Here is a 14,310-nt window from a genome sequence, read left to right on the forward strand (position 1 = left end):
AGGATAGAGGAATACTGAGACAACCAAGAGAACATTCTGCACAGGATCCATGCCAGATAAACCTATTTTAATAAAGCATTTAATAAACCTCAGTGATATTTTCAAACGTAAGCCAGGTAGCATAGCAATCTTTTATACTTGTGCAAGACAGGACAAAAATATGCTTGAGTGGCAATATCTTTCCAATTTCATTTGATTCCACCTGCATAATCCTGTTACAAATTTTGAGTACTCATCTGAACATATCTAATAAACCTAAGTGTTGGGACTACTTAAGGGAAGGCAAGATTATTTCTGTGTCTGTGTGTTTTTGTAGTAACGTTGTACAAATGGTGATGGTCTATCAACAACTTTTTGCAGGACTGTTCCCCCACTCCCAGTTACTACTGAGCCAACTTGAGGGATTTTTCAGAAAGCCGGGATGTGTTAAACGCCTGTTTTCTTTATAATTGATAACTAGATTCACCAGCTCAAACAGACCTTCTGAGTACTGTCTAAACATTACAACACATTAGTATTTATACCTGCTTCCAGAGCTATAGAAAGAGAAAATTGTTTACACACCTCTTGCAAAAATAAAACAATATCTACAAAGCATTAATTTTTTTTTTTTAAAGCTCCCAAAAAACCTCCAAATTTTGTTCACAAAATAAAACTGAGGTTGAGGTATGATGGCTGATAGTGATTAACAAACTTCAGAATTTCCACTCTATAATATCTACTAGTTTTTGCACCTTGTTTGTTTTCAGTAACACTTGGCAGCAGTTCATGTTCATTTACATTACTGATAGTAATGTCTAGACAAACATACTTCATAAAGATTTTCATGAAACACCACAAAAAGAAGTCACTTGATTCTTTCAGTTCTGATTAGGAGCTTAAATGTAAGGTATAATTTTTACAAAGACTACGTTTATCAGTCTAGCAGATGGGTTCATTACATTGAAGTGAATGTCTGCTAAAACTTACAAGATAACAGTGGTACATGTATTGGTGCTTTGAATTGGAAGTTTATATATGGCAACTTACCTTGGATTGTAAAGGATCCTTTCCAAATTAAATTCTTTGAGGTATGCAATTACTGCTGCCAGAGAACAAATAACAGGCTTATCCAAGCTTACTATTACAGATAGTTTTTGAGGATCTAAAAAAAAGTTTTTCTTGTTAAAACACTGTTTACTACTTACGTATTTTAGAAAAAGCATATTTTGTTTTTCAATTTAATAAAATAGAAATCTGTAATATATGTACAGTGTTCTATGATATCTATAAATCAACATAAAGTGAGGCTCCAAAATAATTGGAACTTATGGTTCCCAAAATTTTGGAACTTATGGTTCCAAAGCATGTAGAACATTATAATAATGTAAACATATTATGAAACATAAAGCATTTGACTCCACAGGCTTTTCTTCATAACAATTACTAACTTCTGACATAAGAAATTTCTAAATATCCAAACTAACAACTGAATTCGGAAATCTCCATCGCTGCAGGCAACATCTGTGCAAGTTAAAAGGAATGAACAGGCTTTGGCGCATGTGCTGATGATTTATCTGCCTCAGCCAGTCTGAAGAACATGGTTCCATCTTTGTGAAACAGCTATTTGTATTTGATAATGTTTTTAAACAGTGCACTTCCACAGTCCCTCTTCAAGTTGCAACAATAGGAAAATTCACTCCATGATATCTCAACATAAAATAGCATTTTTTAAAAACCCTATTAAGTTTTTTTAGAGATGTTTTTTAAAGCTGTTCTTCTGGTCTTAGAGTGTTAACACACACAAGGACTTGAAACATTTCAGATGTTGAGTGATTTCCCTCAGTTGCTATATATGTGTGAATTTACATCTGTCTAAACACACATCTTCAAGCTATGAAGAAAGGGGATGCTGTATCCATTCCTATTTAAACAATGTTCACTTTCAAGGTTCGCTTCCTCTAACGTGCAGAAAATTAAGCAAAGGTGGCAGAAGGCCTGCATGGATCAACAAGATGCTCCTGATGAACTCAGACATTAAAAAGGAGCAATATGAGAGGTGGAAGCAGGGACAGGTGACCCAGGAAGAATATAGAGACATTGTTAGAGCTTGCAGGGATGGGGTTAGGAAAACAAAAGCCCACCTGGAGTTGAGACTGGCAAGGTCTGGAAGGACAACAAGAGCTTCTACAAGTACATGAGCAAGACAAGGGAAAATGTGGGCCCACTGCTGAATGGGGCAGCAGATCCTGTGACAAAGGACATGGAAGAGCCTGTGGAACTCAATGCCTTCTTTGTCTTGGTTTTTACTGGTAAATATGCCTTGAGGAATCCAAGGCCTCTCAGACCAGTGGGAAATTCTGGAGCAATGAAGACTTCTCGTTAACAGAGGAGGGTCAAGTTAGGAAACACTTAAACAAAGTGGAAGTAGGCAAGTCCATGAGACCTCATGGGATGCACCCACATGTATTCCTTATCTATCTAAAAGCTAACAGGATGCATGCTTCAAAGACATTCTGAATGAAAGACCTGTAATGTCAGGCACTTCTTTCACATAAAAATCTAAATGACATACCTGTAGTATCAGGCACTTCTTTTGCATAAAAATTTGTGATCAGCTGGAAAGCATGGCTGTATTCAAAATGGAGGTTTTCCATCCTTTCTATCCTAATTCTGTCATCCCGTAACCTGCAAAGAAAAAATAATTGACTTTCAGTATTTATGCTCCTTTCATGAACAACACTTACGCAGGTTATAAAGGTGTACTTTCTTTTGTCTTTCCTTTGTGAAGAATTGAACGGGTAAAGAATGAAAAGATGAGCTACTTGGGTGGGTTGAGAACATTTCTAAGAGGTGGGGATTTTTTCAGACATTTCTTCTTTCCATTGTAAAAGTGCAAACAAATAAAAGACAAACAGCAACAGCAAGCAAGACCAAAAGAGACTTCAAGAGGCTGTCCAGTATACCTGCAAGGTAGATATGTTTTAATCAATCATAATAAGTATTTGCCCTATCAGTTCTTAAAGACTTAAACAATGAAGCAGTTCTCCTATGCTATTACCATATTTAATCATCCTTTATCTTTAAAGGCTTTGTTCTATGCTGTATATCTTGTTGCAACATTAACCTACTGCCTCTTTTACTATATGCAGCTGAAATAAAGTATTCCTGTCCTTTATTTCATAACTATTTGAAGACTTTTCCTTGTGCTAAAGGACTTGATTTCTTTCAGTCTTTTTGCAATCCAGGTTGTCAAGGATGTTATTAATGATAATCCAGTCTTCCCAACATGCCAGCACTTCCTTCCAGTTTAACAGTACCAGCAAACATGGCAAACTTACTCTATTCCACCATTAAGCCAAATGAGATCTCTTCCATGAATCCTTCCCTACTGTCGACAAGTAATTGAGAATTACAGCAGTACAGGATTTCAGCCAGTTTTTCAACCCATGAGAAATTAATCTAGCCTATTTTCTGTGACCCCTGCTTCCACAGCCCACTTACATGAGACAGTGGCAAAAAACCTTTATTCATCACAATGTGCATGAGATCAAAGCTGCTTGGTACCTGGGCTTGAGTGTCAAGCAGTACACCCAAGATGCCAAAATCTGACTCAGAGAAGAGTATGTGTGTGGTGTTTACAAGATACAGCCTTTCTACACTGGTTGCTTTTCCTTAATGCTCACTGAAATTAAAACTGAATGCTGCATTATCAATTCAATTTGTACAGCTGTTAATACAGCATTAAACTGATGTGCTGGTTAAAAAACAAAACAAAACAAAAAAATTACACACACTGCCCCTTCAACCTCTGAGCATAATTACACAGCTACAGAACAAGCACTGAAGAAGTGGCCAGTAGAAAGCTGCCAGTAAAAGACATATATCAAACCAACTTGGCTTCAGCATATCCAGTCTCATACTACCATGGGACATGAATTCACCAAATACTTCTAGCACATTGAAATTATGCCAATGAGAGGGATTGTGTAGGTATTATAGGAAGGAAATTAATCGATACCCTTTTTGCAGGGCTTTTTGACTTCACAGGAAAAACCAGACAGGTTTTCTGCACTACATTGTACATATTCCCATCTGAAAGAATCAATATGTCTCTGAGGATCACCTCTTAAAAATGAGAGTTATTTTCCTATAATACGTGTCAAACTAACTAAGTCTTAGAGGTCTGACTTTTCTCAGCACATCCTAGATGATCCCTTGCTTACTTCGACTGCCTTAGTTTTAACTGACTGATCCAATTAAGTTTTCAGTCTTCATACCCTCTGGGATTCCCCTCTGCCCCAACTCTACTCAGAATGAGCAAACATTTTTAAAGTAAATGGATTTCCGTAAAAGACAATTAGTCTGTGTTCCTCAACCTCCGATAGCAATCAGCTATTTTCTTCCTTGTGTTTTTCACTTGCTCCAACCTTCACTAATAATCTGCTCTAGCACATCCATCCATTTTGCCAAATTAACATGTATACTCACCACGGTCTTTTGCAAGAATACCACTTCAGCATTAAACTTTTTAAAATGTGTTATATGATATCTGGAGGTTAGCAGAGTACAAACCTTTGAATCAGTCCTGCAAGACAGCAGGGCTTTTGGGTTGACCATGTGTGAGTAGGGACTTAAGAGAAACCTTTTTAAAACAGGATTTTATTTTTCATTTCTACTTCTTGTGTTTTCATAACACTGACTTCAGAAAAGCAAGGCTTAGCAAGGTCCGCAGAGCTAATTTTTAGAACCAAAGTCAAAACAGAAGGCTTGGGGGGGGGGGGTGTCATTCATTGGATGATTCATGCCATACCTGCCTGTTTTTAAAGTAATGGTTAAAAATTAATTGTGTCACTTTCTTTAATGCATTTAGGATTTTCTTTCATTTCATAACCAAATTTATACAACCCCTTAGAATAAACTTTGGCAAATGACAGTTACAATCAGTATAACTTGAGGGACTTCTTATAGCAGTACATTTGTCCATCAACTACATTGATAGAAAATAGTTCAAATTAGAATTCGACAACTCCGTGATTTGTAAAGATCTTCACATATTTTAATATTTATATTCTAGCTATGGCATCATCAAACAAATATCTGACACTTTATCTGAAAGTATGCATCTGATACTCTAGATCAAGTAAACTGAAAGGTTATAGATATCTATTCAACATATGAAAAAACATGAATTTTTATCAAAATGTATGAAAACAAAATTTGCTACAGAAGGTTTTCACATCTGTCCTTTGTTTAGTCAGATGATCACCCATAGGCCATTTTTCTGATTATAGCCAGAATGATATGTTGATGTTTATGTTGATGATTTATCTCTCCAGCTACCAATGCCTATTTAAATCAGAAGTCAATTTCCCATCAACTTTTGTAAACATCATTCTTGTCAGAACATCTACAATGAACTGCTGCACAACTCATCCAGTACTGATACCCCTTCAGTACCTCTGAAAGCAAGCAATCCTCATAGTCCCATGACACTGATAGCGCTAGTCAATGATGAAACTCAACTTTTTAAAGCTTTTTTTACCTTCCTTGTAGAAGTTCTTCTGCTACCACCCTTAACTAGATACTGAGCAGAGATGTTTCAAGGTTTCAAACTGTCAACTGATGGTACAAATGAACCTATAGCACCAGGATTTGATGCAGAACTGTTTTTTCCCCACAAGATGAGTTACGGAAGATGCTTGAAGAGATGAACATCAGCCACAGTTATAGATATGAAATCAATGTGTCCATAAATAGACACATAAATGATGGGATCCTAAAAATCACATGTTTACACAGACATACACACGCTTTTGTGTATATAAGATAATATATTAAGTCCATTCCAATCTATGTTGTTCTATGATTCTACTACTACAGCGACTAATTTATTGTCACCCTACTGGGAAAATGAAAAAAGGTCGTAATTGCTGGGTTTTATCCCTCTATTTATCCAGCAATTCGAAGCATCCACTTAAAGATTCTTTGCTTACCAAGTGCTGCAGAAAAACATTTTAAAGAGATCACTAAATGAGGGGGGCGGGGTGGGGGTGGGGGGGAAGATCTCTTAATAAAAACACTAAAAAAACCTAGAAGCTAGAAGAATGTAAAACAATGTAAAACTAATTTACAGAAATCTTTTATTGTAAGAATGAGCTTGCATATAAGCACAAGAGCTCACTGCAGTGTGCTGAATAAAACAGGAGTCAACTCATTACTGCTCTATAATTCACAATTAAACAGGCATAAAGTGCATAAAGACTTCCTGAAAAATAAACCCATCCAAACTAAGTTTTCTTAAAGCTCAGGACGCCTTCCTAAGGAAAGTAAATAACTCCAGAATTTTACCTTCCAACTACTATCCTGCTCTGCCCATTCTGCTTTAAAATCTTCAAATGCAGGGGTGCAGGCACCAATACTGTACTGTACACCCACATATCACAAGTTCATCCCATATATCAAAGTTCATAAACAAAACAGAATTTGGGAAGGGAGATCTCTGCTCCTAAAATTTAGTAAGACGTTTTTATTTCTGATGCTAAGCACAGATTTATAAAGCACAAATAACTGTTATTTAATTTTTTTGTATACACTTTATTCAAGCTGCTATTTTCTCTGCACTCCTCAGAGTGTGCTCTGCTAGGATGACCAGCCTGACACTGTAGAGGAAAAATGCCTACGCTGCCCAGTAGAGCAAGGAAACCTGAATGCATTAATCCTTTCAGAAGTCCAAGTATACCACATCATCCTCCCTTATCAATATGCTTAGCAGAAACTGCGTTTCCTTTGTCATAATTGTGTTACCTTTGTTACACAATTGCTTCTAGCTCAGGGGCTCTAGGTTTGAACTTGTCTGTGAGAACTGGAGAACAATCGTTCTTCCTTCTTGGTAAATCTTGGCATGGTGCTCAAATAGCTTCTCTGGCAAAGCCTCAATGACATTTCCAAGCAACTGTTCTTTTGGCACTCACATTTTTATAAGCACAGCTTTTTCTCCTGCCGGAGTAAAGTACTTTCCCACAGTTGCTCTGAACAACGTTCAGATACCAGAGATGGAGACAATGTTGTTGCAAGGAAAATGGCAGCACAGCCACCTTCTCTGACTAGCTGCCACTCTCAGAATAATATAAATCACTGCTGCCTGTAATAACCAAACAATAAACACCACATGTATGCTATCAATATACTACTATAAGAGACTGTGTTGGACTGTGTTTGTCTCAACATTGCTGCTGCACCACTACCACTTCCTGGCCTCAACATCCTGTCGCCGTGGAGGAGTACACTCTGAAGGAGACTAATGTCCCTGAAGAATCCACCGTATCCGCCTGAAACTAGAACAGCAACATCCTTTGTAGCACCTACCAAGCTGCACTTGTGCGCAAGGCTGGGTGGAGAGGAAATCAGAGTGAGGAAGATGAGCGGAGGCTGAAGATGCCACAGGTCAACACCCCCTGGCACGACCACTGTCAACACCTGGGCATGCGTGAATGGAGGAACATGGGGTGGCGTGTATGACAATGAGCTCTGTGGAAATGGGCAGGCTCTTTGAAGAATTCGTGGGGACTGTGACAATAAAAGGACTGCGTACTCCTCTCTCAGGGAATTGGACATTATTTCTCTGCGGAGCTTGGAGCTCGGAGCTTGGAGCAAAGAACTGCGAACTCTTTTCACACACCCCATCACCTGCACTGAGACTGAGCCAACAGGACGTCGCTGGATTCGTGGTGGTGGTAACTAATCTTGCTGCATCTCTTCTGTTCGCTTGCTTAGGTATTCTGACTTTTCCCTTCTTCTTCTCTCTGTCCTATCACTATTATGCCCTGTTACGGGAATAAAGCTTAAAAGGTTGTATGGCATCTGACCTCATTTGTGTCCTAATCTCGCTCTTGCGATCGTATCAAAACCTCCCCCGACATTGGATCGGGACAACTACATACAACACATTACCCCACAAGACCTCCAGCTTTTCAAACATCCCATCCCAAAACCCCCATTTATGCTAGAAGCTTCTGAAAAGCCTAGAAGCAACTTTGACACACTTTAATTTATATACATACATACACACACACATATTTTTTACATATATATATGTATATACACACACAGAGAAAAAACTTACAGAAAACTCCTTGCTTGCCTTTTACTATCCAAACTATCAACCTTTCTCAACAAGTACATCCTGGTTTCCTTCCAGTCACCTTAGCAAAGCTACAGCTGAAAAGAACTCCAACCATATCTACAAGCCAAGAGTCTGGATTCAGGAAATTAGAAGAAAACATTCTTTTAGCTTTAGGAACTCAAGAGACAGCAGCTGTCAAGGAAGCAGAGCAAAGACACTATCAGAAAAACAAAGGCCAGAGGGCTGTGTAGGCACTCTCATCTGAAGAATAGGATGAGACACACTACACTTGTTTCACGGAAACCTAGTAGAAAAGATCAAGAACTGTTAGGAAACTATTTCTAAGCCCCTAGAAGAAAGTAAGATGATTAATAGTCAGCATGGATTTGTCAAGAAAAAGAAAATCCCATCAAATCAATTTAGTTTCCTTCAATAGCACAGGAACAGATTCTGTGGACAGAGAGGAAGCAGATGATTTCCTACATGCTTGATTTCAGTGAGGTTATTTTATATCGTTTCACATGTTCTCATAACTGATCTATGGAAGCATGATTTACATGAAAGTACTTATTACAGAATGGGTACAAAACTGGCTGAAGAACAATACTCAGAATGGTATCAGGGGTTCACTGTCAAAATGAAAGAATGTGTTTTTCAAAGTTCCATAAAGCTTAATACTGCATCTGGTAACACTCAATACTTCAGTTATCACTTGGACAATAAAACAGAAGACAATTCCAGTCAACATGCAAAGGGTATGAGGTTGAAGTGACTGCAAAGAATGTTAGAAAACCAGGCTTGAACTGAAAACATGGTGGAGAAATTACCTAAAAAATAGAAGTTCTCTCCATTATGTATGGCTGCGAGTGAACAACACATGCACGAGCAGAACAGGGGATAAATGAGTAGAAGCTCTAACTTCTAATATAGTAGCTCTCTCCATTAAACATCCAAAACACATATACTTTACTTGCAAAATGACAAAAAGCAGTTCATATCCAATGAACAGTACTACTTAAAGTGATCTTCACTGCCTCGTGCAGTTGTGTATCAGCTCATACAACTGCTCTTCAGAGTCAGCACAGTATCTTCTCCATGCTTCCAGCAGTATTTCCCTCTGTGTTTTACAGGTGTTATATAGAACATGACACTGGGAGGATGCAGCTCACCCTGATTTGGTGTCGTCAGAAGACTGAGAGCACACTGGACTAATCTGCTATGTGCTTGTTTTACTGCTACCCTCCACCTGCACCCCTGACAGTGATGTGCTAGAGACAGCTTCATAAACCAGCTGTGCAAGTCTGTCCCCAGAATCACCACTGGCACCACAATTCCTCCATTCAAGATTATATCAACCAGCAAAAATCTCTCTTCTTGCATGTCTTCAAACAAGCAAACAAACAAACAAAAAAAACCAAACCAAAGCAACAACACCACCACAAAACAAAATATAGGAACACCTGCCCAATATCTGCCATACTACATTAACAATGTAATAATTGAGTAACAATGAAATAATGCTCCCTCAGTTACATCCCACCATGGAAAATACCTCTTTCAGAATCAAACCGTGAGTGAGGAGAAAGTGAAGCCATAGACCCAATCATTTGCTCGTGATAGGTGGGGATCACACCTGTGGCTTGCCTCTCTTTTCTGCACACCATCAAGTCCCCCACAGCTGGGTGTATTTTGTGGCCTTGTTAAAATGGTCTGTGGCTATTTCTGCCCTGAATTTTCTGACATTAGTTACACAAATTTAAGGTTGGAAGTTTCCAGCAGAATTAGCACATACTTTTCTTTTTTTTTTTAGACAGAAGATTTCCCTGTGGTGCCTTTCTGTCAGAGAACAGTTCAACAAATTCCAGATGCACGCTATTCTGCACTCCTTGAAACACTCTGGGTTCAAGCACACAGCAGTATGCCAAAGAGTTTACCAACTAATTGTCACCGGAAGTTTCTCCAAAAGGACACCACTAACATGGCCCTAACACGACCTATAAAGCTTGTAACATCTTTTTCTTACGATACAGAAGAATGTGATGAACTGCTGCATCCTGCCAGAGCAACCCAGTGTGCCAGCATTTTAAGGATTCTGAAGGTAGAGTGCTTTGATGCTACTTAGCTTCAAGCCAATGTTAACTCTAGTTGGGGAAGAAAGACAGGCAACGTAACAGGAAATGCAAGTATTTCTAAAACGCCAAACAGACAATACAGTTACGAAGATGAAAAATGCACAGGCAACAGAAATGAATAAAACTCCACATTTATGTCATATGTTCTAAAATCAGATATGGAAGACTCCTTTCCATGTCTCTTCCTCTGCACCTAGCTGACAGGCCATGAAACACCTAAGCACCACATTGTGCTTTTGGGATCATTTTCAAACTCTGAACTCCTCTGTCCCCCTTTTTTCCTCAAGAATGGATCGCTTCCTCTCCCTGTATTGCCCAAGTTTTTGCTGAGTACTAACTAAAATGTTAATTATCTGTGTTCTTTCCCATCAGACAGGGTGATTTTCTATATTTTCTTCTCACGTCGGGTCTTAAATGTCATACAATAACATATAGCTGGAGAAGCATACTTTTATGAAAGGGATAACTATTCATTTACCTCAACACTAGCTCTTATTATTGTGTCTGGTCTCAGTTACTTCGCAGCTGCAGTTCTGTGCATGTCTACATCAACGTAGCTACTGACTCATAGTACCACTCTTCCCACCTCATCCCTGGCTGCTTATTCCCACTGCTTTGTCTTCAATAGCTGTAGAACTTTTCTGAGTCTGCACCAAGCACTTTGAGCAAGCTATGACAGAAAGAATTCATTGTGGAGGGAAGGAAATAAGAGCTTTTTACTGGTTTATCATGGTTAAATGGCTCAGCGAAAGTGAAAAGATGGTGATGGTGACAGGACCAGAACAACGAGCTCTGCTGTTTCTAAGGGAGACTTTGGCAAAAGCTTGCCACCAAAAAGCTTTGGGAGCACTGGCTATTGTCTCAGGCTTGTACCACAGTCCTCTTCCAATCCTCCCTAGGGCCAGAAGCTTTACTTCTCTATTTGCAGTTGGTCAGCAGGATGATTCACCCCTTAGAGACTTTCACTGCCTGACACTTCTGCCTGCCCTCCCCCTCCAAGTTTTCCTATTTTCATTGCTTAACAACTTGATTTTGAATGAAAGCAATTATCACAGTGAGCAGAGTAGAGCCACACAGAGCTGCCTCTAAAACTGCAGGTATCACTGAGGGAGCTCTGGAGTCATGTTGTCTGGCCCTCCACCTGAAGCAGGACCATCACCAACATCAGCTGGATCATTCACTAAACTGCATAAGTGTCTGTCACTGGTATAACAGAGGAGCTGACAGAAATGTGAAGCAGGTTGTAAGAGCAAGTCTAAGGTCAGACCAAAGTGAATTTTAAAATGCAGCACAAAAGAAAAGACTATGGGATAGAGCAGCCACAGCTGCAGGAGCTACACCCTGAACTCCCACAGAGAACAGCACAGGACAATGGCACATCTATCTGCTAATATGGCCACACACTAAAAGGAAATACTGCAGCATGAAAAGCAAAACAGTTGTAACTGCTCCTTACTGAAACCATGACAAGGAACTGAGTGCCAAAATTTTCCAGTACGTGACAAACACTAGAAACACGTAGAGAACTGCTGTTCTCTGGAAAGTACAACACAACTGATGTTTAGGGAAAAGAGATTTAACTTAGACAAGGATTGTCAGGGTCTGAATGAAGAGTCCCAACTATACAACTATTTGGAAAAGAAAGCAGAAATGTAATCCAGGAATTATATCATCATTTTAATCTGCTTTTGATATAATTCCCCCAGAAGCCAGCTACAGTTCATCCTGAAATATTTATTTTTACAAAGATGATGCCCTACTGCAAAACATTGCTGAATCTGCTCATATAAAGAAATACTTTAGATAGTTTCATACTTGACCATAAGACCTACAGCAACCACTTAATACTATTTTAAATCGTCCTCTAACACAGTGATAATTGACTCTCAAAACTCCCCCTAAATTACCATGAGTTTTTACCAAACGGAACTTGTAAAAGAACATCTACACCACCAGACAATAGGGTGGCAGAGAGAAAAATTGAGCTCTGTATTACATATTATATAACTTGAAATATTACAAACTTACCTTGCATCATTAAAAAAAAAAAACTTCAAGTGCTTCATAAACATTAGCAACAAAATAACAGGACTACAGCTATAACACACGGAAAAAGTCTGGACGGGAAGAGTGAAGGAAAAGATGATAGAACCTTGAAGTAAAATGAATTTTGAAACTAATACAAATGTGTATGGTGAATTTTGGACTATCACCTTGTTCTAAATGGCAGCTTTTCTGCTACACCTCTCACAACCCCACACCTCCTTCACTGTTTTATACATTTTTCCAAAATGAGTGTACTGGCTCTTTGCTTCACAGGGTCACGTGTTGTCTGATCATACCTGTCTTGATTGACAGGAACATGAAACTTTCCCATTTTGAATAGCAAAAACTTTCGAGCACAAAGCACTTTTCTTTGTTTCTCTTCTAATCTTTTTGGAAAGGCTTCCCACCTACCAGATCTTGCAGTGAAGTCGCAACCATTGTGCTTCTGTCAAATCACTGCCTACTGTCATTAAAACTCACCATTACAACCCCATTCTAGAATCAAGCTGATGGAGAAAAATTCAGTAGAGTACATTTTATTGAAAGACACATCTTCCCTAGCAGAAGAAGTAACGGCCCAAATTCAGTTTGAACAAAGTCAAGCTCAATGCATAACAATGCTTCCCACCCATTTTAATTATCTCCCCTTCCCCTATGCTGTGCCTGAGCAAAAATCTCAGGCATTCTGACTTCAATATATTTGAAATACCACTGGGCCTCAAAACATTCAGAGTTATCTGGATCCTACACATACATATGCAAAGCATTTAGTGCTCTGTCCAAGAAAGGAAAGTGTTTCCTAGGTGAGGCTGTTTAAGTAAAAATTAGAAGCAAATGGCTACAATACAACGTACTTCTGGAAAGAATCTTGAATTCAAGTTAGTGACTTATTCCACAGCTAAATGAACCCCAAATCAAAGCTGAATGCTGCAGAACGTATCAGCCACAGAAAATCCACAGTGGCTCTGAGGGGAGCTGCTGAAGCATGAACCAAGCTTTTGCCCAGGTAATGGATAAAAGGATATTTTACTAGCACAAATAGATAGCATAAGTAGGAAGTTGAATGGAAGTCATCATTGGCTTATGAAACATAATTTCCAATGATTATATAAGAAATAATGGAGATGATGACAGAGAGAGTCCATCCATGTATCTATTATAAATCAATTTGAACTAACCTCCCACACTACTACCACAACTCTACCTGCCAAGAACTGTCAAAAACATAAATCCTGTTCTTTAATCAACACAAGAATTGCTGTGGAAATTTACTAGGAGTGCTGAACATCCAATACGGACCACACTAAGGAAGTATATTGCTTCTGCAAGCAGGAAGGCCATACCTGGATTTTCCACTCACCACTGCACTGAAACCGTTTAAGTTAACAGCTCTGAAGAAGGGATGTAGCTCCTGTTCAGGCTCTTACACACCCTCCTGTGCTCTGTAAAGACGCAGTATGCCCACTGCTTGGTTTTCAACTTCGTGTAAGGGAAGCTCAGAGACTTTTACAATAAACAAACACTTACACATACACTAACAATACAGCAAAAGGAAACTCGTATGAGAAGACAGTCTAGCTGTTTTGTTGGGCTGGACTGCTGTACTAGAGGAAGAGAGAAAATCCAGAGGGCCCCCGGGGACAGCTTGAAGGAGGGAGAAGGCCAGGGAGCAGATGGTTGTACTTTCCACACAGATGTCATGAGGGAATGGAAGAGCTGAAAGGCCTCCAGGAAGAATCTATCTATGCCTTGTCTACATTACAGAAAGTAATATTATGACCCCTGTCTGGAAACTGATCAGCAGTCAAAATTAGCTACATGTAACTAATTCTGCCCTCTGATCCATAGATTTGTGTTCACAGCTGGAGAACACCTGACACACCAAATAAACTAATGGAAACTGGAAATTTTCTTCTTTCAGTTTACTAGGAGTGCAGATCACAGTTCAATGCAGAGACAATGGCATAACCCTTCTCCCATGCATTCTTCAGCCAAATCCTGTCAGAAGAAACTCTCTGGTTCTCAAGT

General features: G+C 39.1%; 1 protein-coding gene across 1 annotated transcript in view; it reads right to left on the reverse strand.

Annotated features, from left to right (window-relative positions):
• The window catches only part of MSH3 (mutS homolog 3), a 115,381-nt gene that overhangs the window by 71,381 nt on the left and 29,690 nt on the right, over nt 1-14,310 (reverse strand). Inside the window, exons 9-10 of the mRNA XM_074813809.1 lie at nt 2,555-2,667; nt 1,030-1,144 (exon numbers count right to left, since the gene is read on the reverse strand). Coding sequence (XP_074669910.1) covers nt 1,030-1,144; nt 2,555-2,667 — 228 coding nt within the window. The remainder of the gene's footprint in view (nt 1-1,029; nt 1,145-2,554; nt 2,668-14,310) is intronic.

The sequence above is a fragment of the Strix aluco genome, chromosome Z (assembly GCF_031877795.1).
Source record: "Strix aluco isolate bStrAlu1 chromosome Z, bStrAlu1.hap1, whole genome shotgun sequence".
NCBI classification, from domain to species: domain Eukaryota; kingdom Metazoa; phylum Chordata; class Aves; order Strigiformes; family Strigidae; genus Strix; species Strix aluco.